At 35.8% G+C, this 24,471-nt stretch overlaps 6 protein-coding genes across 8 annotated transcripts; 4 read left to right on the forward strand and 2 right to left on the reverse strand.

The window, feature by feature from the left end:
* Nucleotides 1-6,780: 6,780 nt before the first annotated feature.
* On the forward strand, nucleotides 6,781-8,312 carry LOC108580088 (proline-rich protein PRCC). Its single transcript, XM_017943753.1, has 3 exons — nucleotides 6,781-7,195; nucleotides 7,272-7,328; nucleotides 7,401-8,312. Exons 1-3 carry the CDS (start codon nucleotides 6,818-6,820, stop codon nucleotides 8,310-8,312), a joined length of 1,347 nt encoding a protein of 448 aa, XP_017799242.1. The 5' UTR covers nucleotides 6,781-6,817.
* A 99-nt stretch (nucleotides 8,313-8,411) lies between these two features.
* LOC108580127 lies at nucleotides 8,412-9,371 on the reverse strand. The gene is made up of 2 exons (XM_017943794.1): nucleotides 9,297-9,371; nucleotides 8,412-9,185 (listed from the first exon to the last, which is right to left on the reverse strand). The coding sequence occupies exons 1-2, from the start codon at nucleotides 9,342-9,344 to the stop codon at nucleotides 8,412-8,414; spliced, it is 822 nt and encodes a 273-aa protein (XP_017799283.1). The 5' UTR covers nucleotides 9,345-9,371.
* Nucleotides 9,372-9,837: 466 nt separating this feature from the next.
* On the forward strand, nucleotides 9,838-10,643 carry LOC108579916 (alpha-endosulfine). Its single transcript, XM_017943537.1, has 3 exons — nucleotides 9,838-10,087; nucleotides 10,311-10,385; nucleotides 10,473-10,643. Exons 1-3 carry the CDS (start codon nucleotides 10,046-10,048, stop codon nucleotides 10,641-10,643), a joined length of 288 nt encoding a protein of 95 aa, XP_017799026.1. The 5' UTR covers nucleotides 9,838-10,045.
* Nucleotides 10,644-12,336: 1,693 nt separating this feature from the next.
* Nucleotides 12,337-22,259, reverse strand: LOC108579946 (very long-chain-fatty-acid--CoA ligase bubblegum-like). 3 transcript variants are annotated; one of them, XM_017943582.1, is made up of 13 exons: nucleotides 22,073-22,259; nucleotides 15,423-15,490; nucleotides 15,203-15,257; nucleotides 14,921-15,128; nucleotides 14,708-14,842; nucleotides 14,425-14,620; nucleotides 14,253-14,354; nucleotides 14,011-14,157; nucleotides 13,465-13,940; nucleotides 13,166-13,380; nucleotides 12,924-13,075; nucleotides 12,705-12,830; nucleotides 12,337-12,609 (listed from the first exon to the last, which is right to left on the reverse strand). In XM_017943582.1, the coding sequence occupies exons 2-13, from the start codon at nucleotides 15,483-15,485 to the stop codon at nucleotides 12,415-12,417; spliced, it is 2,070 nt and encodes a 689-aa protein (XP_017799071.1). In that variant the 5' UTR covers nucleotides 15,486-15,490; nucleotides 22,073-22,259; the 3' UTR covers nucleotides 12,337-12,414. The 3 variants fall into 3 exon arrangements, with proteins under 3 accessions (XP_017799071.1, XP_017799070.1, XP_017799073.1); XM_017943581.1 differs by lacking the exon at nucleotides 22,073-22,259 and adding an exon at nucleotides 18,974-19,041; XM_017943584.1 differs by lacking the exon at nucleotides 22,073-22,259 and adding an exon at nucleotides 15,970-16,012.
* A 680-nt stretch (nucleotides 22,260-22,939) lies between these two features.
* LOC108580055 lies at nucleotides 22,940-23,416 on the forward strand. The gene has a single exon (XM_017943715.1). The coding sequence runs from the start codon at nucleotides 23,043-23,045 to the stop codon at nucleotides 23,277-23,279; it is 237 nt and encodes a 78-aa protein (XP_017799204.1). The 5' UTR covers nucleotides 22,940-23,042; the 3' UTR covers nucleotides 23,280-23,416.
* On the forward strand, nucleotides 23,417-24,435 carry LOC108579917 (TIMELESS-interacting protein). The gene has a single exon (XM_017943538.1). The coding sequence runs from the start codon at nucleotides 23,521-23,523 to the stop codon at nucleotides 24,433-24,435; it is 915 nt and encodes a 304-aa protein (XP_017799027.1). The 5' UTR covers nucleotides 23,417-23,520.
* The last annotated feature ends 36 nt before the right edge of the window (nucleotides 24,436-24,471 follow it).

Raw genomic sequence — 24,471 nt, forward strand, 5'->3', positions numbered from 1 at the left:
ACGTCGATTAGCCGTTTTGAAGAGGCGGCCGGATAGATAGCTCGACGACCAGCCAGAAAATCGACGACGAACGGTGAACGAAGGAAATGATCGTCGCCGAAAGGATTTCTCCGGCTGGTGGGTAACGGCGACGGTGGATTGGTCGGTGGCAGGATTCAGGAGACAATGGGCCGAAGGAACGAAGAGGAAATATAATTGAGCGATTTGAGACGTCGTCACCGGCGGGGTATAGAAGAGAAGAGGAGGAGGAGTGAGGGAGGGTGGGGCAGGTGGAGGAGGGAATAGTGGGAAGAAAAAGAGGAGCGAAGGTAAGGGAGGGTATAGGGTGGATGGAAGAAAGAGAGGAGAGGAGAGACAGGACCGCCGCGATAAAGTATAATTATTTTCCGATAGAGTGGAAATTATTCGGGAACGAGCGACGAGTTATTGGCGATATTCATACTTTTATTAAACGGCTCTCTCTCCTTCTGCCGTGCCTCCACCTCCGCCTACCGCCTCTTCTCTACCTCCGTTTCCAATTCTCTCCTCGCCCCCAACCCCCGTCGCCCCATCGACTGGCACCCTTTTTTACTTCAGCGTCGATCGGAGATGTATAGCCGGCACTCACGGCAAATTAAGCCCTCTGCTACTATTTTATTCCATTGTCCTTCCGGTCGAGGATACGCCGCGTTCCGCTGCCAATCGCCGAGAATGTAATTACCCCGAGATACTACTCTCTCTCTCTCTCTCTCTCTGTTCCTCCTCCTGCCTCTCGTTTGTCGTAATACGAATAATAACGATATGTCTACGGTGTAATCGCTTAAATAATTAGTTCCGACGATTAATCGGCGGGAGTTTGTTGGTTAATCGTCACCGATACACAGGATCCGGGCCGGAGGGATATCAGGGCAGGAAATTTCATTATATCCGAACTGTGGCTGTGCGAGTTTCGCGTCGGGGCGAAAACGCGGAACAATCGGAATTCAGGACTCGAAAAGTCAATTGAACCCGGTTAACGAAGGAGAAGAACGGGGTACTTTTCGTTGTCACATCGATGACGAATCTAAAGTGCTCCTTCAAACTCTCTGTTTCAACGTATTATCCGTCCAGCATCTCTCTCTTTAACCGTTGTCGATTTATCCAACGGGTAAAGGTGATCTCTATACACAGGTGAAACTCCGTGGAAACTCTTCGAGAACGACTATCCCGAACGAGGAGAAAAGGTATACTTCAATTTCGAAAAAGCGTATATCCTGCAAAGGGGAGGCTCTGTGAAGTTCGAAGCCAACCAGAGTCGATCGACAAAATAAACGAAACACCTGGCAGCGCAGGTTATCCCGCGTGTCTATCCGCCTTCCTTCCTATCTTACTTTATAAAAGCAGACGATCCTCGTCCTGCTGATGACACGTTGATAATGATACTCCGCAGCTATTCAAGAACGAGTAACATTGTTAACTTTGCAATAAAGCCAGAGGAGCGGGAGCGAGGGGGTCGGTGATATCGTCAGCCTCAGGAGAGAGAGGTTGAGAAAGGAAGGGTAGCAACGAAGCACCGCGAGAGGGGCAAGAAGAGGAGCAGAGGGGGAGGGGAGATAAAGCGACACACAGAAAGCGAGATCTCACCCATTGTAAGGTAAGGGATGATAATAGGTTGACATCTGCACTCAGCAGCCCCCGGTTCCAGCAGCTCGTTGGAAACGCAATTAATATTCGTAATTATGCCACATCCCCACCTACGTTCCACTTCTGGATCTCCCTACCATCCCTCCCCCTCCCTCTTTCGCCCCCTTTTATCTCGTTCGTACCTTTCTATCCGATGCTTCGCCTTCGTATTCTCTACCGGTTACTCTTTCCGTAGTCCCGTCGAAGAAACGGGAGGAATTTAACGAGATAAGTTGCAATCACGACATCGGGAAGGTATTAATTTTTTTCCATTTCCTTTCTACCTTTTTTCTTTCTTTCTTTCCAATGGAAGGAGACGAGAGAGGAGAAGATCGTACAAGGGTGTGTGTGTGTGTGTATATAGAAACTTTGCAATCCGATTAAGCGTAACACGGATCCCTTACGGAAAGGGGTAATAAGAGCCGCCCGTGAGTTCGTGTATTTCGAAATGAAAATAAATTTTGATGGATAACAAAACAAAGTGGATATATATATATATAGGTATATTTCGATCCCGAGTAAGTCTCTGGCTGAAAGTTAAATTTACACCAAGTGTAGGTAAAAGCGTTTCGCGTAATTCGTAATCCATTACCGTGAAGCAATTACGCGTACCCGAGAACAATACGGATTAAGGGCCTCTTAATACTCTTAATATTAAGGCAGTTCTCGTGGGTTTCGCAGAACGAACAATTAGAGAGCTGAATCGCGGGTGCACGCAAGCCAAGGGGCGAACGTTAGCGAAAACGTTACACAGGGCCATCCACCCACCGGACACGCGGTGACCGGTCTCGTTACGAACAATAATAGAGTCGGGATTTATTTGTGGCATTGAGGTAACCCTCCGTTCTTCCGCCCCACTAAAAACTGTCACGTTCAGCTTACCACCTGCTGTCCCGCCTAATTGCCAACGAGGAATACGAAGAATCGATACGTCGAAGATCTCGACGATCTCCCCGGTTTTCGACCCTAACGTAAATTCGCTGAATTTCCTCCGCCCGTGTTACGTCGACGTCGCAAACGTTACGCAGAAAAATTGGAGAATTTTCCGAAATATATTATTGTAGAATTTTTTTAAAGCGATAAAGAAAAATCGAGGTAGACACCGAGAAATGTTCCTCCACCCTGTGCACACGTACATCGAAATTCGTGATAGAAACGATAACCACGAAGGTGAACGAGTTTCTTTTAATCGATGCACTCTGGAACCCTGGGCGAAAGCTTGGTTTTCGCGCTGGCAATCGGCCTCGCCGATCCACCCCGGCTAGTCCGTAGGCGAAACATATAATTCCATACCTAAGAGAGACGCTCAATGGGGCGGAAATTACGCAACGGAATTTGCGACTTCTCGTCCACCGAAAGCCCGCTGTCCAAATAGAAAATGGATTAAGAGCATCGAGGTACAGTTTCGAAGCTGAGTCGCAGATATTATCGGTAATAGCGCAATTATGATAATGGTGGGTAATTCTGCACAAAATTCAGATAGAGTGTGAGCGAGAGAGAGAGAGAGAAACTGGAGAAAGAGTGAGAGAGAGTGAACGAGAGTGAGCGACAGAGGGGGTGGGTGTAGACGAAGGGAGAGAGAGGGAGAGACAGTCGAGCGAACTGAGACTGCTAATGAAGGAAACAGTTAGATTCAAACGGCCTCCAATAATTATCCTGCCAGCCATCCATATTATAGTCTCGACAATGCACGAAATTGTTCACACTTCCCTTGACAGTACATCTAACGCTCCGTAGTTCCTGGATGCTGGATGTAAAGGGACGCTCCGACACAGAGGCACGTTTCCTTATGGTGTAACGCGAGGAGATAGGTGTACACGTTCCTAGAATCACGTGTCTCCCCGTTCATTGGTAGAACAGAAGTCGATTAGAGGCGGACTTTACGTTCCCTCTCTCCCCCTCTTGGTTTATCGAGAAATCTTTTAAGTATCGCGTCAATCGCGCTAATGTGCCAGGTATAATCGGATTTCGGGACGTGAAAAGTCTACGGTAAGGTGAAAAGAGCGCAAACCCATGGTTCGTCGAAACAGCACTGCTACGATAACTACTTGTTCGAGGATTACGAGGTTAGAGGGTAAGTGGATTAGAGGAACCTTCTTGGACTACTTCGACCGCTCTATTGTTTCTATAGATCGTTGAATGGGGAACGTTTGGGTACGCGCGTTCCTCTTCGCCACGATAAATCACAGGATTTTCGTGTATCATTCAACGCGTAATCATTATTTAACGATTTTTCTTTCTTCTCTCCAAGAAGAATAAGGATCAGGGCGTTAACGCTGTCGCGTAATCTACGATCGGTGAGAGAGCCTTCGTTTGCTCGAACGTTACAACGATGAATAGGCGAATTGGAAACATTCCAGGGAAAGTTGGTTAATTTAAACTTCAAGTTAAACGAATTTCCGTGTGTGTACACAGAGGTACGATATACACGGTGGGAAAGTTGAATTGGAGAAAATTCGCCGTAGGAAAGTTTTAAACGAATTATTTGAACGTTTAAGTTTCACCGTCGAAACGATTCTCCGCTTGTGCGATTCGCGAGATCTCACGCAACCCTCCTCGGTGTTATTGGTATTAAGCTTGTTCCTTCCAAATCGAACGCGCATGTCGCAGACTCCGTGATTGCAGACCTCATAGGAAATATAATCAGACCGATGAATACACGTCGAACTGATCGTTGGACACGTAAATTCAACGTCGTCGTCGTCGTCGCCGCCGCTCGGCGACGCTCGACGTCGTAGTCGTCGAGGGGTTTAAACCTCCGTAGCCAGACACACGGCGCTCCACGTTGATGTGTTGATATTAGTAGAGCTAATTTGATAGTTTAATCAATTTCCGTAAGCCGACGGGAGTTTAATGGTGATGTCATCATTTTCAACGGGGTACAATGGGGTTAATCTCGCTCGACGAGCTAATATTCGGAGAGTTAACAGAGTTTCAAATGCAGGCAGGGCCGTCATTTGCTTTCGCATCCGCTCGCGACCGGTGCTGCACGCTCGGGCTAGACAAAGAAAAATTTCCACGAGCTGTATGTGTGTGTGTGTGTGTGTGTGTTGTTCGATCGTCGAGTCTCGTTTCTCCGAATATCTGCCGAACGCGAAGATTTATTTCTCCGGGGAGAAGAGACGTGACCGATCGAGGATTCGTGTAGTATCGGCGATCTAAGATACTCGAAAGAGGGAGGAAAAAATAGGACGAGAGAAAAAAGAGGGAGAGAAAGGGTGAAATATATGGTAATCGCTTCGAGTGACTCTCAGACACGCGTATTTTTTTGTTTGTTTTTTGTTTTTCGCAACGATCGATCGTGCACGTATCGCGACACACGACGATGACACTCGATCGCTAGGATAAAGGATCAAGTTATTTGGCGCGCGCGTTCCGAAAAACAACGGGGCGAAAAAAAGGACGGGCATAAAAATGATACGAAAAAATAATACTTTTTCATAACTGATAACTAAATGAACCTCTCGTGGCGCCGGTGCACTTTGGCCGGATATTCCATCAAAAATTTATACGATGACGAGGGAGCGCGAAATTAACGAAAAACAGAGGGAAAAAAGGGGGAAAAATATATAAAAATGAAAAAAAAAAAAAAAAAAGGAAACAGCAGGAGTGATGATGGAACGGCGTACGTGCGCAGGGAAAAAGAAGTCGAGTATGTACTTTTGAAGCGAAACAACGTCGTTGTTAAAATCGAAAATACAGAGAGAGAAAAGGGCAAAATGGTAGATCGAGATAGAAAGAAGGGGGGAGGGGGGAGGAAATCGCGCTCAGACGCACACACACACACACACGTGATCGAAGAAAAGGGGAAAAAAGAAGAAGAAGAAGAAAAAAAAGGATGAAATCAATGCGTAATGCAGGTATCGACGATCGTATAAATGAAAAGTCAGCACGATGCCGGGGGTTCGTTTGCAAACGGACGATAAAGAATTCCCATACGATACACGGCTCGCCTCTCGCGAACCCAGGGAAAAATCAAGCTCGAATAGGCCGGCTGACTGGGGTGGTAGGGTGTGGAAAGGGGGAGGGAGTGTGCAGCCAGGGAAGAGAGGGATGCTGGATTACCACCGGCGGAATTAAAGATTCACAGGCGTGTTTCGCAGTTTTCGTTCGAGCGGCCCTGCATGCGAATCCCCGAGCGGGCATATTAGGTGGAGGCACGCAGTTAGGCAATAACCGCTGTCAATAGAACCCGGCCTCTCCTCCTCTCCTGGAGTGGCCCCCACTCGAAAATGCTACTCGCTAAATTAGGTAGGTTATATGGGCTTCGTTTCATTTGCGAGCAAACTTTAATAAACGCTAAAATTGCGTAAAAGAGCAAGGTTTTCAGACGAGCGAATCAGGGTCGGGGGTGATCCCTCCTCGTCGCCAACCTCCGCATATACGGATAGAGTGAGTTGTGCCGTGGTTGCTTCGAGGCCACTGATTCCCAATTTTTCTTCTTTTCTCTTTCCTTTCCTTTCTTTCCTCGCCGGTTCTCCTGCTCTTTTTCTTTCTCCCTTTCTTCGTCGCGTCTGCGTCACCTCTTGTTTGCCGAGGAACCCGTCTTCCTCGATTATGTACGTATGTATTTGGGGAATTAATTGCGGGGATGAAATTTGGGCATCTGTTACCCTTCGTGGTATATACGCGAGAAAGCGTGGTGAATTTTAATGGAGCGACGTTGCTGCTTTCTAGTGTTTTCTTAGGGTATTATGTTTTTCTTTTTCCTTTTTTGCTTCCTTCTTTTAAGGAAGTTCTATTTGAGTATCTTTAGGAAGAGCAATTTGGGTTGACAGTGGTAACGCGTGGTTGATTTGTATTTAAGTTTCTAAGTCGTAACTGGGGTTCGTTCTTTTTTTTTCTTTGTACGATGTGGAAAATGTATCTAACGAGTGTTAAATAGTTTTCATAAGCACTGGGTAAAGAAATACTCAAACGATAATGTTACTGCCATCTGTTTCGTGACTTGAGAAGGGTCTTTGTTATTAGCTTCGGAGGTATCGGTTAATTACAGATATCTGTTGTATCTTGATGCAATAACTCGTGGTACAGATAGTTTAGGGACCTTTAATATCAGTTAAGACAACTTTGTGCGTTGTACAAGTGTCAATCTGGTATTGAGGTTATATATTTGACGTGTATGTTGTACGATACGATTGTTCTATTCAAATAAACAGTATTCCTTTCTTCGAAAATGAGTCTTGTCGCATATGGAAGTAGCGATGAAAGTTCTGAAGACGAAGGTATTAACTGTGAAGCGAAAAGTGAAAACGAAATTGCGCCAGAGGTTGCGATACAAAAAACAAATGATAAATTGTGTTTACCTACTCCGAAACATGATACTCTCGTAGAAAAAGTTCGTGATATCGATGACACAGAGACAGTCGAAGCAAATGACTTGCCAGAAAAAATACATTTTGATAAATTACCTAAACCTAAAAGTTTAATAATCGAAACGGAAACTATCGAAGAGGACGATATCCCTCCGCAAAAAGAGATTGAATTAAAACCTGAGAAATCGACAAAAAAAGATCGCGCGCCAGTTAAAATAACAGTGCCTTCTTTATCCGAAGTAAGACAAATTGTTAGCTGTACCCACATTTCCTTTCTTCTTTATTGCATAAATTAATATATTATTTCAATTATAGTTTAAAGATCTTGAAGAGGAAAAAGAGACAAAGTCCGATAAAATTAAACCTTCGAATGTAAGTGTACAGATTTATATGTGTAAGTCTGCAATGTGTAACGTATGATTTAACTTTTGTCTATCATTTTAGAAAGGTACTAAATTATTTGCACTCTTGCCACCACCTAAAGGAATCGAAGTGAAAGCTACTAAGAATTTAGTACCTAGTGTTGTTAATAAAGCTGCTGCAAAAACCAATCAAGTGAAACTTCAACCTGCTAAAGATGCACATGCGAAAGATTCAGACATAAAAAGAGTAACAAAATCTGTACCACTAAAAAGTTCCATAGGTATAAGCTATGACTCGAACTCTGAAGATGAAGATGATGCAGCTACAAGCACTAGTAGTCGTTCTACTACAGATTTCTTTGCTCTGACAGCAACAGAAACAGTTCCAGATATTGCTATGTCTGATTTGGACAGTAACACAGATTTGAGTAATTTGGATTTGGAACTGGAGAATAATTCGAACAAAGATAATAACTCAGGTGACAATCCAGATGATAGTTCTGATACAGCAGTAACTGAAACCTCCATTAACAGTCCTCACAAAACATTAGTGAGTAATGTTATAAATTTACCAAGAGAAGAAATATTACTAAAAAATAAGGCAGAAGTAGGTCCAAAACTACCAGTACCTGAACAGGAATATAATGTAGATGTAGAAGGCAATGTGGCTTTTGATGATAAAGCTATTGAATACCTTTGTGGAAGAAGAGGAGTAAAACGAAAACCTAAAGAAATTGAGGATGTAAATATCATTGAAATAAATGGAGAAGATATTAAACCAGATGAAAGAGAATGGTTAGTGAAAGCATTAACAGAAGAGTCTGTACAAAGGCCGGTATCTATGCAAGGTGGAGGAGTAAGTTCCCAGTCTAAAAAGAAACATCAAATAACATACCTGGCACATCAAGCTAAAGCAATGGAAATGGAATTGAAGAACCAATGGGCACAAAATAGATTGACAAGAAAACAGACACAATCGAAATATGGTTTTTAAATAAAGACTTGTACAAAAGTGTACATACATTTTCTCTTTATTGTTGTATAAATGTGAAGAAGTTACAAAACATATAAATTAATAACATTGTTATCATTATCACTCGAGACAATAATCTGTTTTTTCTAAAAGTGTTTTTACCAAAGCATGATATTCCTTTTGTTTAACTTCAACTAGAGCTTTAGCATGCAGCAAATTTGGTGGTAAATCACCATATTGACGAAGGCATTGATTAAGTTCTGCTAGTTCACCTGCCATTTCTAAATACTTATCATATTTGTTTAATATTTTCTGGGGGTAAAGATCTTCAATTTGCATATCTACTAAATCAGATTCTAATTTTTTTACTGTTTGTTGATATTCTCCTAATTTTGTAGACAATGAAATATTATTACAGTACATATCTTCTTGCTTTTTCTGACTGTCTTCAATAAAACTTTCGAGAGAACTTACAGCTTCTTGTAAGGAATTAAGTTTACTTGAAAAAATAGCATACTTTTTAAAAAGATCATCATACAATAATGCAAACTGTTTTTCCTCGTATTCTCGTTTCTTTTCCTCTATTTTCTTTCTTTCACACACTATACTCAATGCAACATCGTCCAAATCGGACAATTTTTCACATCTTAAAATTAAAGCTACTTTTTGTAACCCTTCCTTAATGTCATTAGGTAAGGATTGTGGTTCCAAGTTTAATTTTTTCAACAATGGCAATATTTCTTTTGCAAAGGTTATATTTTCTTCACTTGCTTCCAATAGTCCTCTTTGTAAATATTGCAGCAACGTTCGTTCTTCTGATGAAATAATATCTTCACGATATCTTGCGCTCGAAGCAGTGCTTGAGATAGAATCACTTTGAGAAAATGATTCCACCTGTTTTTTACAATTTGTTTATAAACATTACGTGACATTGTTGTATTTTTATTTTTCAAATTCATTAATACTTTCAGTTGTTAAAAAAACGTCCATACTGTCAAAACTTACCTCGCTATTATATTCCATGTCAAATCTCAACACCAGCACCCATTTCATTAAAAAACCGTTGTGAACGCGCTCTTTTATAACTGTTCCTAAATACATAAAGTTTTATCAATTCTAAAATTTGATTCTTCAATTAATAACCTTAATTTATAGACAGTATAATCACATTCCTTATACATTAAATTCATTCTTGAAATCTGCGGTAACATTTCACCATAAAGGAACTTCGTCAAATTTTGAAGTGAATGGTTCACAAATTTAAGATACGTTTTCACGTAAACGTCAAAAGACCGAACGAGATGGAATTTTTATATTAACTATTTTTATCGACCGGAAATACACATGTGTACCACATTATTAGCACATTTGATGATAGCTCCCTTATATAAGTTAACATGTTGGCATGCATTTACAAATCGTTATTTAAACATTGATTTTTATCGCCCGTACGTCATGGAAATTCGCACCTAGATCAAATTCCGGTAACGGCTATCTGGAAACATATGACCGTATACGAAACGCTGTTGCTGTCTTTTGAGTACGTTTTTATTGACAGTTATTTGTTTTCGGTAACGATAAAGTTTATAAAAGTGTGACCGACCAAATTTGTTTCTTACGAAAACAGGTTGAACTAAAAAGCATCGGTGCTACAGCACTGCATACTTTTATACGGTAGTGTTGAAACGAGTATTCAAACGATATCTGTGAAATTCTAAAAGCAATCACTGAAAAAGTGGTTAGAAACAGCAACGATGAGCGACGATCAAGGAAACGAACTGTGTGAAACAGTTGAGGTAAGATTTATCTTAAATTTTAGTCTTTTATTTATCTCATACTTGAAATGATATCATATTCATTATTCTAATTTCTATTCAAGTTGATTTAACAAATTCTCCAATTTTCGGCGTATTAACATTTCTGTTTGCTTGAATGAAATAAATATTGTTTAAATAATGTTTAAAATTATATTTGTACACATGATTACTATTCAAGTATCTAACATAACTTTTATTTCAGTTATCTTCAACTGATATTGAAAAAATAGAAGAAGCAAAATTAAGGGCAAAATTTCCAAACACTGGACGTCCATATGCTTAAAAATAACCAAAATATTACAATAACAAATAATGAAGAGCAGAACAATTTAAGTTTTCTAAGTTGTATGTAAAACACTTTCAGCAAAAATATTTTGATTCTGGGGATTATCAAATGGCAAAACAAAAATATACAGCTAAACCAAAGCCAGCTGGTGTTTTGCCAACAGGTGATGCTATACCTACACCTGAAACTGTACCACAACGAAAAACATCTATCATTCAACAAAAATTTAACACAACAAGTACTTCATAAACTTTTGTAATATTTTAAAAGTATTGCCACTTCAGTGATATGGTGCGATTATACACAATCCGAATTTTTAAATGATCCAATACCTTTATATTTTATAGATTGTATTATTTTAAAACGTTAATTTCCGAAATGTTTTTCGAGTGCTTGTCCATTATCAATGCATTGATGTAAAAAGTTTATGTTCACAGTAATATGTATAACTTTTAATATACCATGTGCCATAAAAGCATTTCTTGAAAGTTGTACTTGAAGATCGTTAAGGCACTAAAAAGAAAGAAAGAAATTATGACACTTTATGATAATTCATCATGTATTACATATTATAATTTTGATCTTTTGTTTACTAAAAGTGGGAGTGTAAAGAATTAGGCAACAGTCACCTTTTGGTTTGAATTGTTGTTTAGAAACAGCAATAAATTTGTATCTTAGTTCCACAAGCATGAAAGTAGAATTTCAAAATTTGTTATATAAATAAGCAATGAAGCTAGATATTTAGGAATACAAGATTGGTGAAGAAAGAGGACAATGTAAATGTAACCACTTGTATATGCAATAGAGTTTCAGGATAAGACATTATACAGATCTGCATTTCCAAAGTTGCTGTGATGCGCTTAGTAAGACTATTTTCTTATAAGATGTCAGGTTGTCATAAGAATCTGTATGTAGCATAAAACAGTCTTAAATATAGCAGTTGTTTTGGTTATTGTAAACTATATTAGTAATATATTGCAATTTAAACTTACTAATATTTATTTAGTTACCTATCCATTACCTTGATAATGAAGATAAGCTTTTACACATTAACTATCATTAATTATTTTTCATATGTGTGTGTCAAAGCATATAGAAGTCTTAATAAATTTATTTTGTTGTATGAATAATAAGAAGTGTATTTAATAATGAATTTTCCTATATTCAAAAGATTAACTTAAAATAACTAATATAGTAGAATAACAAAAGTGCACTTATAAATAAAATAATTTAATCATATGTGAATGGTACACATAATTTTTATTATTACCTTCCAAGTATAACTACCCTAAGAAACATTATAATACATTAATAAGTACATTAAAAGAAATTTGTATTCTTTTTATTCACTAGTGTTTCAACTAAATATAATAAATTTAAGAAAATCATCGGTTGTTTTTAACATTTTCAATATACATTAATTACCTGTTTCATTATATAATTTAAGTACTATAATATATTAATGTATCAAATATAACCGTGTACTTTTTAAGTATAATTATATTCGTGTATATTTAAAAACATGAATATAGTTCGTTTCAAAAATTATCATTTTACGTACTTTTCTCATTAATAATAATGCATGAATTATTGTTTATAGCAATATGAAACGACTTTATCTATACAATTTTCTTCCATAAAGGCACTTATTCTATGTTAAGAAATGTTCAACCTTTCATTTTTTAATTCCATACATAATCGTATAACAAAAATTTGCGTAAATTTTATTGTCATAAAAATGAACATAGGAATAACCAACAACTTTACCACCAAATTACAGAAGCTTTATACGGAAAGATATATAAAATTTTGTGTCTAATTTATACTATAATATATAGTATGTACGTTTCAATAGATAGTATACTATGCGCCAATTTTAAATAAATAATAAAATTTGTATAGTTTCACAATTATTTTAAGTATTAAAGCATTTTATGCAGGCATATTGGCAGTAAATTTTGTGTTTACTTTAGAAATATTTGTTGTTTTTAGAATATACAATTAGGACTTTTGTGTACATTTACTTATACATATCTTCTATCAAATCTTTGTACATTTCATGAACAACCCTCCTTTTAACTTTAAGTGTTGGTCCCAATTCTCCAGTGGGAACTGAAAAGTCATGTGGCAAAATTTGGAATTTTTGTACTTTTTGTGCATTACTAATAACTTTAGTATTGGCTCTTTTAATTGCATTATCAATTTCTTCATATACCTAAAAAAATGTAAAATTTGTTAGTAATGTGTAATAAAAGGAAAATTTGTTTCCAATTCAATAAAATTGTTTAGTACGTATGCTAGTAAACTTACAAGTGGATCATGTGTACTGAGAACATCTGAAAGTGTTTGTGATTTACTTCCTATGGATCTTAACCATTTTAATGTATCTGTAGTGAAATCATCTTTTGGTTCACCAGTAGTAGTATCCATTTCAGTCTGAAGTTATATACAAAAAAGGTCGTTACAAATAAAATTTATTTCATTTATATTAATGCAAATATATACATAGAGATTTAATGGATATCTTACCTTTAGAGTAACTAATATAGTAAGGTACTTTCGTTGATCTCCAATTAACAGGGCATTACTTAATGCAGGTAATTCAGCTAATACTAGCTGTTCTATATGAACTGGCGGTATATTTTCTCCACCAGCAGTAATAATTAATTCTTTTATTCTCCCTATATGGAATATGCATCATTTCATAAGAGCAGATATTATTTAAAAATAACATTGTATAAATGTATACATGTATTTCAAAAAATATTTACCTGTAACATATAACAATCCATTTGAGTCTAATTTTCCTAAATCACCGGAATGTAACCATCCCTCTGAATCTAAACATTCGTCAGTTTTTTTAGGTTCATTTAAATATCCCATAAATACGTGTCTTCCACGCATACAAATTTCCCCTTCACCATTAGTATCTGCATTATCTAACTTTGTTTCAAATCCCAATAGAGATTTGCCAACACTACCTAGCCTGAACATCACGGGAATCGTTAAAAATTACTGTTATAAACTTTTGTTATAAAATAGCGATATATAAAAGTAGCTAAATATTTACTTGAAATTTTCCTCTGTGCCTAAAGTATGTGCACCAGTAGATTCAGACATTCCATATGCCTCATATATTGGAATGTCTAAACTCAAAAAGTATTGCTTGATTTCGGTACTTAAGGGTGCAGCTCCAGTAACACAAAATTCACATCTATCCAAACCAAGTGCAGCCTTTACTTTGCTAAAAACTAACCACTTGGCAAATAGGTAGCCCCAATGCTTGAAGTCTGTACCGTTCATTTTATTTAAATTATAATGAAGTGCTTGTGCTTTCGCCCAAGAAGCAATCCACGTTTTAACAAATCCATTGCTACGTGCAACAACTTGCATTTTTTCGTAAATCTTCTCCCACACTCTAGGTACCCCTAAGAAAACTGTAGGCCTTGCCACAACTAGAGTATCAACTAAGCTACCTTTAAGGGCATTCTTGTCCGCAAAGTACAACGTGGTGGCTGCAGTAATGCCGCAAAATATATCGATTATCTGGAGTAAAAAAGAAAAATATAACACGTAACTTCATAAGTTTCAAATAAAAATATTGTATAGTGTTCACCTGTGCTGCAACATGAGATAACGGTAAATAACTAATTAAAACATCCTTTGCTTCGCTTAATTTAAGAGTACGAGTAATCATTCGAACTTCGTGTGTAAGATTGTCATGACTTAACATCACAGCCTTTGGGTTTCCAACAGTGCCTGACTGTAGATAAAGAATAATACGATATTTTTGTTTTTATAATGTTATCTTCGAATTTTAAGAATGAACGATTCTTGTAGGAAATTCATTTTTCGTACCGTGTAAACCAAAGTACAACATTCGTTTACTGCGATTCTCTTCAAAACTTCGTTTAACTTGTCATCCGATTCTTGTTCTCCAATTTTCATTAAATCATTCCACTGGAAAGCAAAATTTCTAATCGAATGCAGCTTAATAATGAATATCAATATCGTACGTAAAATAACTTACACTCAAAACGTCTTTTTCTTTTGGTGTGCCTTCGTACTGGATGATTGCTTTCAAATGGGGTAGATTGTGCTTTATCTGTAATATTTTTTCCAATTGTTTCGTGTCTTCGACAACTATTATATTCGCTCTACTGTTTTCAGCACAATATTGGCATGCTTCTGGTGAATTGGTAGTGTATATTCCAACAGCGAATCCTCTAGAAGAAAAAAATTATTTCGTATGAAACATTAACTAAAATAATGTAAAAACGAAGAATCCTCCTCAGAAACTTATATGTTTTTACCCTGCGTATATAGCACCGAGATCTGAGAAGAACCATTCTGGACAATTGAATCCTAGAATGCAGACGGAATGAAATCGTTCTAAGCCCAATTTTATGAAAGCTTTGGCCACAGTTCTGACATTCTGTTCATACTCTCTGGAAGCATAAGTTAATGAGATAAATAACTTAATATTAAATACATTTCGATTCTTTCTTTACAGATTTTTCATATACCTGTAAGTGTATTTTTTTCTTTTACCCATGGTGTCACATCTTGACACAAGAGCCACATGATTAGGATGCTTTTTAGCTATACTTGACAGCAATCCAGGAACTGATAGGGGGGGGCTCGAATCATTATCTTCCTTTTTTAATTGTATTCGCACGCGACCATCTGGTTTCGAACTCGTCTGAGTATCACTGGGCAACACTTGATCAGGTCCTATGAAAGTAACAAATAAATAAACGTAAGATATATTTGTCGATTTCTTAAAGTGAAAAATACCGGTAACTCACCATCGAGTCCTGTTTCGCTACAAGGCGCATAATAGGAACCTTTATCCGTTATCCCCTGTATTACAAAGAAACGTATGATTTAATTATAAACAACATCGTACGTTACATTCGTATCTTAAATTACACTATTGTCCTTCGTGTACTGTGAATGAACTTCTTCCTTACCTTATCAGTTCAGATAATATTAAAGTTATTTATTTACTGTTTTTAATCGTCGTACCTTTTCGTCTATCGTAAACCCTTTTATAATTCCATTGGACTGGATTGGCTGCACTGCGGTCATGTTATCTGAAATAATATTTCTCGGTAATAAGGAATCGAGCGATTCGACAATTAGCAATAATGAAAATTTAACGTTTGCTGGAAAAGAACAGAAAAGAATAATTACGGATGGTTAATATACATCGTATAAGGTGTATCGTTATCACGTGTTAAATAAGCGATCTCACGTCGTAACTATTTTAAGTATAACGGCGAATGTAAATATGATAATCATAGTAAAAATGTTAATCTTTTCGGGACGACGAATACATATATTTACTTTAATTGCCGACAAAAATTGTAACGTTACATTTTGATGAATTTCTTTCTAGGAACTAAAGGTCATCCAGGAGATATTTCTCTCGCGATTGATAAATATTATCATGAACGGTGCTCGTGTATAGTGATGATTCAGATGTTCGGCAATGATTTTGATGATGAAAGTGTTCGTAGATGAAATAGATCGAATACGAGAAGAATTTTCCATTGGTTCTGAACGTACGTACTATAGTAAACTGTTAGGAAGATGAAATTATGTGTTCTCGTTTAGAGAAGCAGTACAAATATAACATGTCCCTCGGGACTATAACGAAATTAAAGTGTCAGAGTGCTCTGCACCTTCCTTTATACCGATCAGTGCCGCTCTATGCCTGAATAACGCGAGTGATTCATTTGCTCGATACATTCATCTCATAATTACACGATCGCGCGCGATGCAACCCGTTAAGATATGCCTTTAAAGCGCGAAACGTTTCAATTTGAAAAGAGATAGAGAAAACATCGTGACGATAATAATAATGATACACGTAGTAAAAGTAGCATAATTTCTCTGTCGAATTTTCATTCATCGAAATGCAATACTTTTTTATTCAAATTTTGATAATCGTACGAAATTTCTGCAACGCTCCAATTTTCTATTCGTCTATTATCAATAAGGGATCAAATAGATGCGGAAGGAAGTTCAATTTACGTAACGAAACCGATGCGCGGTCGTGAACAGGAACGAAAGGAAAGAAAACCCTTCCCAACATTTTTATCGCCGGATTTTTTATTGTAAAAAATAATTTTGCCTAGTATTGAATGTTTTCAATTACAATTGTTCACAGTCGTTCGAACGTAAAGAACAGTTCGTACGTCAATGTAATTACGAATGATATTAATTTTTGTAGAAGTGAAAACAATCTTACGATACATGTGTTTTTATTTTCATCGGATTTTCCGTGGTTACTTTTTCTCCGTATTTCATTTACATGGAGGAATCGTACGACATTCGAGCAAAGTACACTTGATAGATATACATATTAACAGCCAGTGTGGTATTACGTAAAAGTTTTGCATGTATGTACACAAAGTATACGGGTGTGTATGAAGTAATCATTGTAATCTCTGCACGGGAATTATCTCCGGAATTATGTACATGTTGTTCGAAAAATCTTTCAAATAGAGCTTACCCTGCTTCGACATCATATTACGAGCATGTTTTGGCTAGGTTCGATTGCCCACAGAGATTTCAAAGTGACCTCTGCTATTTTTCCAAATGAAACTATATACTTTCGTTGAAGCTAGGACGTGCAGCACATTCCGGTGCGAATTCATTGACCTATGATACGTTTGTCATTTAACGCGCTATTCAAAGTTATTCAATACTATTCAAAATTTACTTTCACTGTACGAGGCCCGAAGACAGTTTTTCTACCGTAGAAATATGTATTTACCACCAAGGAAAATAAAATAAAATATTAAGAAGTAAGAGAGAATTAAATAATAAATAACAGAGTTGAATGAACGAACGAAAATTGAAAAATTAAAAAATTAAAATAGTCAAATGTCGTAACGATTTATTTTATTCACACATGATCCTTAAATTCATATCTGATTGTCGTTCAATTTAAAAAAAAAAATTTCTTTCAATATTTTCAATACGAAGGAATATAGCGAAACGCACTGTAAGGAAATTCTAAGGCACCGTCAAGTCGGGCATTCGGGTGAGCAGCCCTGCATATCAATCCTCGAGGCCCTTGGCGAGGCGTATTGGCAGCAACGAGGAAAAAGGGCTTTCCTCGTTGCTTAGAGAGTCACACTGTAGACATCTAACCAAGCAACCCACGCGAAACGCAATAAAACACATTCTATTTCAAATCACGCATTGGTTATTTAAACCTCCTTACAGCACTTTAGTCAGATTTGCTTTAGGACGTAGAACTGTCGTGTCAAAGGTAGAATCAATTAGTGTATCAGTGCCTAAGATCGTTTTCTCTAGTACACAAAGTAAAGAAAGTCCTCTGGCAATCTAGTGAAAGTCAATTTTGAGTAACATTAACTGACCTTGAACGTCGTAAGTCAATGAATTTGTCTAGGAATGGACTGTGCACGTTTAGCTAAACGAAAATATGTAACTTCATTAAAAAAAAACTAAGGTCTAGGGACCTCCACCTAGCCAAGAGCTGTGTTCATAATAATATCCCCCCATTGAAACAAGATAAGTTCTATTTGAATCATTTTTCGAATAACGAAATAGTTCGGGAGATAATTGCGCGGATAAATTATTATGGGACACCCTGTATATAAACGATGACCTTGACAATTTGATAGAAGGTCAGTGATCATGAATGTTAAACGATAGAATATATATCATTAAACTCGTTACAAGTTACACAAAGTTATCGAACTGTTCGATCTGTTGATACAATAACGTTAAACTGCTCGTTGTTCCGCATCGTTGGTATAAGTGATTTGTAATAGACACAATTTTAAACTATCCTACATAGTCGTAAAAGCTTCTTCGTTGGAATAATCGATATTAATCTTTCTACACTCGTAAATCGAATATTTCCGGAATCATTCTAATTACATATTCATAATTTGCAAAATTTCACATGTATGTTGTAACGTTTAATATTATCTGTTCGTTACTCTTTGCAATTTTTTTATACGTTTGTCACGATAACACATTACGCCCCGAATATAATCTTATTTATTTATTTAAACACTACCCGTAGTATAGTACGTCATCGTAATCCACTATGTGTGCCAAGAAAGTGAGATGTAATTCCTGTACATATCCTTACCCCTCCCCCTGAAGAGAAACGAAAACAAAAAAAAAATTGAATTGATAACATACACGTGATGATAATGTTTTATTGTTATATTTTTTGTTTATCGTTAAAAACCACACCGCAATATCAACAATAAAGATTCATGCAAAGTTAAAGGTTCGAAAAGAAGGCGTTAAAGATAAGTTGGAACAGATGCACCAAGAGATTTGCAGTATCTTGAATTGAATTTGCAAATGAACAAGCATATTTTGACAATGAACAAACAAACGTGTATCACGCATCGTTAACTCTAAAATTATGCGATTGAATGTGCTCTTGACATTCCCACCCCTGGCGATGCTGATATCGTTAAACTGTGAGTTGTTTGTCCATCGAAATGACGTACAAATCTAATCTATGCAATTTTTTGATCGATCTAGAATTAACTAAAACTATTTCAATTGTAAAAAAGTACCTTTAAAAAGTAGAATAACCATTTTGATACCATTTGAAGCTTACTGGCCTCCTGGAATACTACGAGAGAACTGTTCGACCAACGAAAATCAATAGCAAAACATCACACCACCTTTTGGCGGCACGTTTAAGTGTAAAACGATGCTTTTATAGATTATTTATACAAAAAGAAAAGACTTTAAAGGTTAATGTACAAATGTAAACCCTAACAAGAGAACAGCATAATTCTAACATATATCGGGATTGACAATATGACACGGTTAAAAAACTGACATGAAATAAGAATGCACTGACAACGCGTTTCACTGATCTTTGCTGAAACCCTAGAACTAACACAAACGCATAGCGGCGATAGTTCTATGTGAAATGGTATCGTACACCATTCGCCATCGAACACATCGTACGCCATTTCACATAGATCCACACAGCCGGTGTACGTTTGTATTAGTTTTACGGTTTCGGCAAAGATATGTGTGACTCAGTGTACGATATTCATAACGTAATAACTTTTCTACATAGTCAATGCAGCGACGTAAAAAATGCAAACGAACACCTATGCTATTAGATGACGCTCGAAAAAAGATAATACTTGGCTTTTTTGTGTTACGCAACGAATGCTATCGTATCATTCATATGTAATTATAAGGGAATTGCCACTTTCGTGTGTTATACCTATGAAAAATGTGTAGAATCATTAACGATGTCATTTCCTGATGATAGTGTTCTTAATATAAGCCTTGTTAAAACAAAATTCAATTGATATGTCTTCGTTACATCCATATTTCTTTCAAACTTTTTGCATTTAAAAAATTAATGCATGCAACAATTTGTTTTAAACAGAAGAGTTAAACTGGACAACTTGCAACTACATGGTTCGAAATTTAATATTTGCATTTGAAGTATCTGTTGTTTCTTTATTGTAATTTCATTTAAATATTAAGTGAAATGGTATACTTATTCAGTGATTGATTGAAAAAAGGTTACTTTGTACCATGCAAATTGGTGTATTTTATAAATAAATTAATGAACCTCGCAAAGAATTATTCGTGGAAAATGATAATGGAAAGCTGAGAGTAACATTATCGACAGCTTCATGACAGAAGTTTTCTTCCATTGTGATTTTCTTTCTCTGCATTCTGTCGAGAATGGTACCGTTAAACGTCAGTGATTCATTTGAGGACGTAAAGTGGGTCTACGCGTTCGAATAATTTGCTTTATGAAATTACGACAGAAAATGATTTTTTACCACTATCACGCGTCCGATAGTGAATCTGACAAAAATAACATATTCCATAAGTAAATAAAATGTTCCTTTTAAATCTGAAATAATTACTGTGATAAAATATTGAAAATACTTCGTTTCGATATCTGCACGCAGATAAAGTTATCTGTGATGTTTCTTATGGAATAATTGTTTATTTGCAGAATTTAAACTTTTGCTGATTTTTTTCTTAATTTTAAATAACTCATTCCTCTCTGCAAACAACAATATCAATACACAATATTGGATAATTATCGAACTTTTTAACAAAAAGTATATGTTGTTTAAAGTAAAAAGTGATGCTATTTTGGAATATGTACATTTTTTAACATGACATAATTAAAAGACGTTAAACTGGTAAGATAATTGCGAGAATTGAATTATGCAAAGTTTCTAAGTAGAAAACTAGAAGTTATTCACCCATTGGTTTAGAAAAGAACTATTGTCAACTAATGATAACATCGATTCAATTAGTAGAAACAATAAACTTTGAAAATTTTACACGAAAACACGTAAGTGTAACTTAGTAACGTAAATGTAACTTAGTTAAAAACTAAATGATAAGATTTTCATTAACATAAAATATATTATACTAAACAAATTTCGTGAATAGGATAATGTATGAATTTCATTAAATCAACAATTTACGTCATTTATACACGTTTTACTATCTAAGAAAGGTGTTGTGATGTTCTATGAAAGACTATCTAAGAAAGTTATGTGTCAGTTTTGATGTACGTTCGATAGTTTTCTATTATGACGCGATAATGAAAAATCAGGTGATTCCTAACATGTTTCTTGAACGATTACGTATATACCGAAATCTATATTATTTTTTTACATTATATCCACGTAAACATAACACTCCTAGTAACACGATGAATGACGAATTATTGTGAAGACATTGTATTTTCCTTAAATATTCACGGAATTTATTAACATTTTAATCCTATCGAATAAGAAAGAAAAATAAAAAGAAAAAATTAATAATTGATTACATCGTTTCCACATGGTTCTTGCGATAATGACAGATTCACTTAAAAACGCAAATTTAAACAGAAAGAAAAAGAAAAAAGAGTACTAAGTAAACACACGTTGACCATGAACACGTTTTACGATTTTCAGTCATGACCTCCCATTATACTGCGACACATGTGATCTAGAGTAAATGTCAGTTATGTGTGGCAGGTGGAATCATCGAGTTTTTCCATTGACGTTGAGGTTTGTGATTGGTTGATTCTCAGAGTAGTCTGAACATACGGTTCCACGCAACTGAATGCACCAATAGGCGATTTGCATTATTTTTGAAGACAAATAAGTAAATTTTCGAATTAATACAGTTTACTTTGATACATCTGTCAAACTTTGCACGCACACTGAATGTATAGATTTATTTTCATGTGCTAAAAATCGTAATATTGAAAATAATGAAATATCAGTTGTGAACCGCTGGAAAGTGGGGACCAAATTTACAACCCGTTACCGGTGATCACGCCACATCGGAATCCGTACAGTATTTTAAAATCAGTACGAGTTTCTTCATGCTGTACAATTTTTAATTCACTTTACTTATGAACTTGGTGTATCACAAAACGACGAGTACCATTCAATAAAATATCGTGTTCGATAAAATACAATTATTAAATTTATCTAATAACTCCCAGTGCAGTGAAATTAAATGAATTACTTAGACACGTAAATATTAACTTATCAGTGTTTGTTTAGGTTCGAATTTTTTTAAACTTCACACCAAAGATAAGAAAAACTCAAACTTCAGTTCGAGCATGATGTCTGTACTGAACTTTTTCACAAACAACGTTGACGTATTTTGAAACGTACCTGGTCCCTTCTTGAACGACAATTTTATGGTGACTTCACAACCGTAATTAAAAGTTATACTTAAATGTCTTTCCGTCCGATAACTCTGTGCGGCACGAGAGTTCTTACGATACTGATGATACTCTGAGTTTGTCGCACTAATCCACAGTCAACTTACGATCTGTTTGATGCGATTGTGCTACGCGAAACGGACGATGGCAATTCCGTACTATGTGGCGGGGAGTTGGACGTATAATGTTATATGGAAATAGGTCCGCAGTCATCGGTAGTGCTATTTCGAAAACGTTTTCGCATATTATTATTTATGTCGTTCTAACGCGGTAATTTAGCTTAAAGGACAAGGTACAACAAACTAGTGTTTGAAACCTCATTAGTTAAACATATTAAAAAAGAAGACATAAAAATGTTTCTTCCTTCTTTTGATATATATGTATATTAAGTATTAAGTTAAAATTCTATATCATAAATTCATATTACTATATTAAATTCAAACTTATTTAATAATTTACCATTGATATCAACGAATGAGAAGTTTCAATACACCATATGAAACATTTGGAATATTCCAGTTTTTTACACCTTATTGTTGTTTAAATTAAAAACTTTATTTATTTATAATGATTTTTCTTATAAAAGTTCAAGGTACGTTTGTCACGTAACACTAAAAACTTAATAGATTTATACTCTAAATATTATAATTTTATATTACACGTTTGCACTTTTCATCGTTTGGTATTTAAAGAAAATATCTACTGATTAACTGGAACAGTTGATTAAATTTTTTAAAATGATAGGATATTGGCGCGTAAAAAATGTTTCGTGATATCTACATGCGCAGAAGATGATAGTACGTCTAGGTTAAAGGATTTTGTTGTTACGCGTAAGATTATTATTACTGATCCCCTAATATCGTTCTAAATAAAATCAAGTTTGTGATCATTAAACGTGATATTTTAATTGAACTATCAAAATGCCAGGAACACCGATGAAAGAAGAAAATGACACTCTGGAGAAACTGCAATCAACGGAACGCCCTCCGATTGAAAATTGTGAACCCGTTGTGCGGGAAATAACGCAAACTGATAGATTAAATAAAAAGTTACTGGTATCGCTTTTGGAAAGAATGAATAAATCGAGTGGTGAATTTGATAAGTTTATGGAAAAGGGTAACACCAGTTGCGATTCTCAAGATGATACTGAATTTTAAATGAAACGTAAATGCGTCCTGTTACAAAACATAACCTACATACCACTGACCGGCAAGATTACTGTTACAATTGTACAATTACCAAGGAACGAATATTGCTCGAGTAAGAAGAAGAAGGTTCGATAGTTTCTTGTCCTCGAACGTTTATATTTAAGGGCTTCCTAAGAAATTTGATGTTAAGCGAAAAATTATCGCTTCGTGTATATACGAGGAAGTGGGGGTACAACTTGTTGATAAGAGCATGTCAACATTGTCAAATACTTCTGATTGTGAAGATGATGAACACGATATAATAGCTGAATACGAAAATCGAGAATCAGATGGTGATCAGGGTAATATTCAGAGAAATGAAGGTTCAGACTCTGAAGATCAAGAAGGTGAAGAAAAGAATGCAAAAAGAAGAATTGACCCATCAACATCTAAAACACATATAGTAAGGAATCCTGTACCTAAATTAAATACAGAACGTTTGAAAGGTCCTAAAGGAATACATACTATTGAAAAATATTTTGAAGGTTTTAAGTTTCATGGAAAAGGACATGAAAAGATGGATTTGGATAGAATTATGAAAAGATTGGAGCATTGGGGGCATAGACTGTTTCCTAAATTGGACTTTGATGATTTTCTTGAAAAATTAGAGAAATTAGGTAATAAAAAGGATCTTCAAGTGTTCATAACAAGATATCGCCTAGACATGATTAATAATGATAGTGATGTTACTGATCAAGATATAATTGATGCAGAAGAAGATAAAGAACAAGATGAACCATTTGATGAATTTGACAAATTAATTGCAGAACAAATAGAAAAACAAAAACATATTATACAAAAATCATCAATATCTGACACATCACAAAACAATAATGAGGCATTTGATAAATTGTTATCGCAGTGCAATGTTAAAAATTCACAGTCTGTAAATACTACTTCTACTTCTTCACAATTAAGTGATGAAGTAAAAGAGCGTATAGAAAGAAACAGACAACAAGCTGTTCAAAGAAGACTTGCAAGACTTAAAGAAGTACAAGAAGAAGCTAAGAGAAAGAAACTTGAAGAAACTGAAAGTATGCAACAGGAAAATAATAAGACTCAAAATATACAAAATGAAAAGTCTGAAGATAATTCACAAAATTTAGATACAATTCTTAAACATTAAAATATAACTATTATCATACAACTTATAAGAAATTTA

This window comes from Habropoda laboriosa, unplaced genomic scaffold (genome assembly GCF_001263275.1).
Source record: "Habropoda laboriosa isolate 0110345459 unplaced genomic scaffold, ASM126327v1 scaffold2, whole genome shotgun sequence".
Classification (NCBI taxonomy): Eukaryota; Metazoa; Arthropoda; class Insecta; order Hymenoptera; family Apidae; genus Habropoda; species Habropoda laboriosa.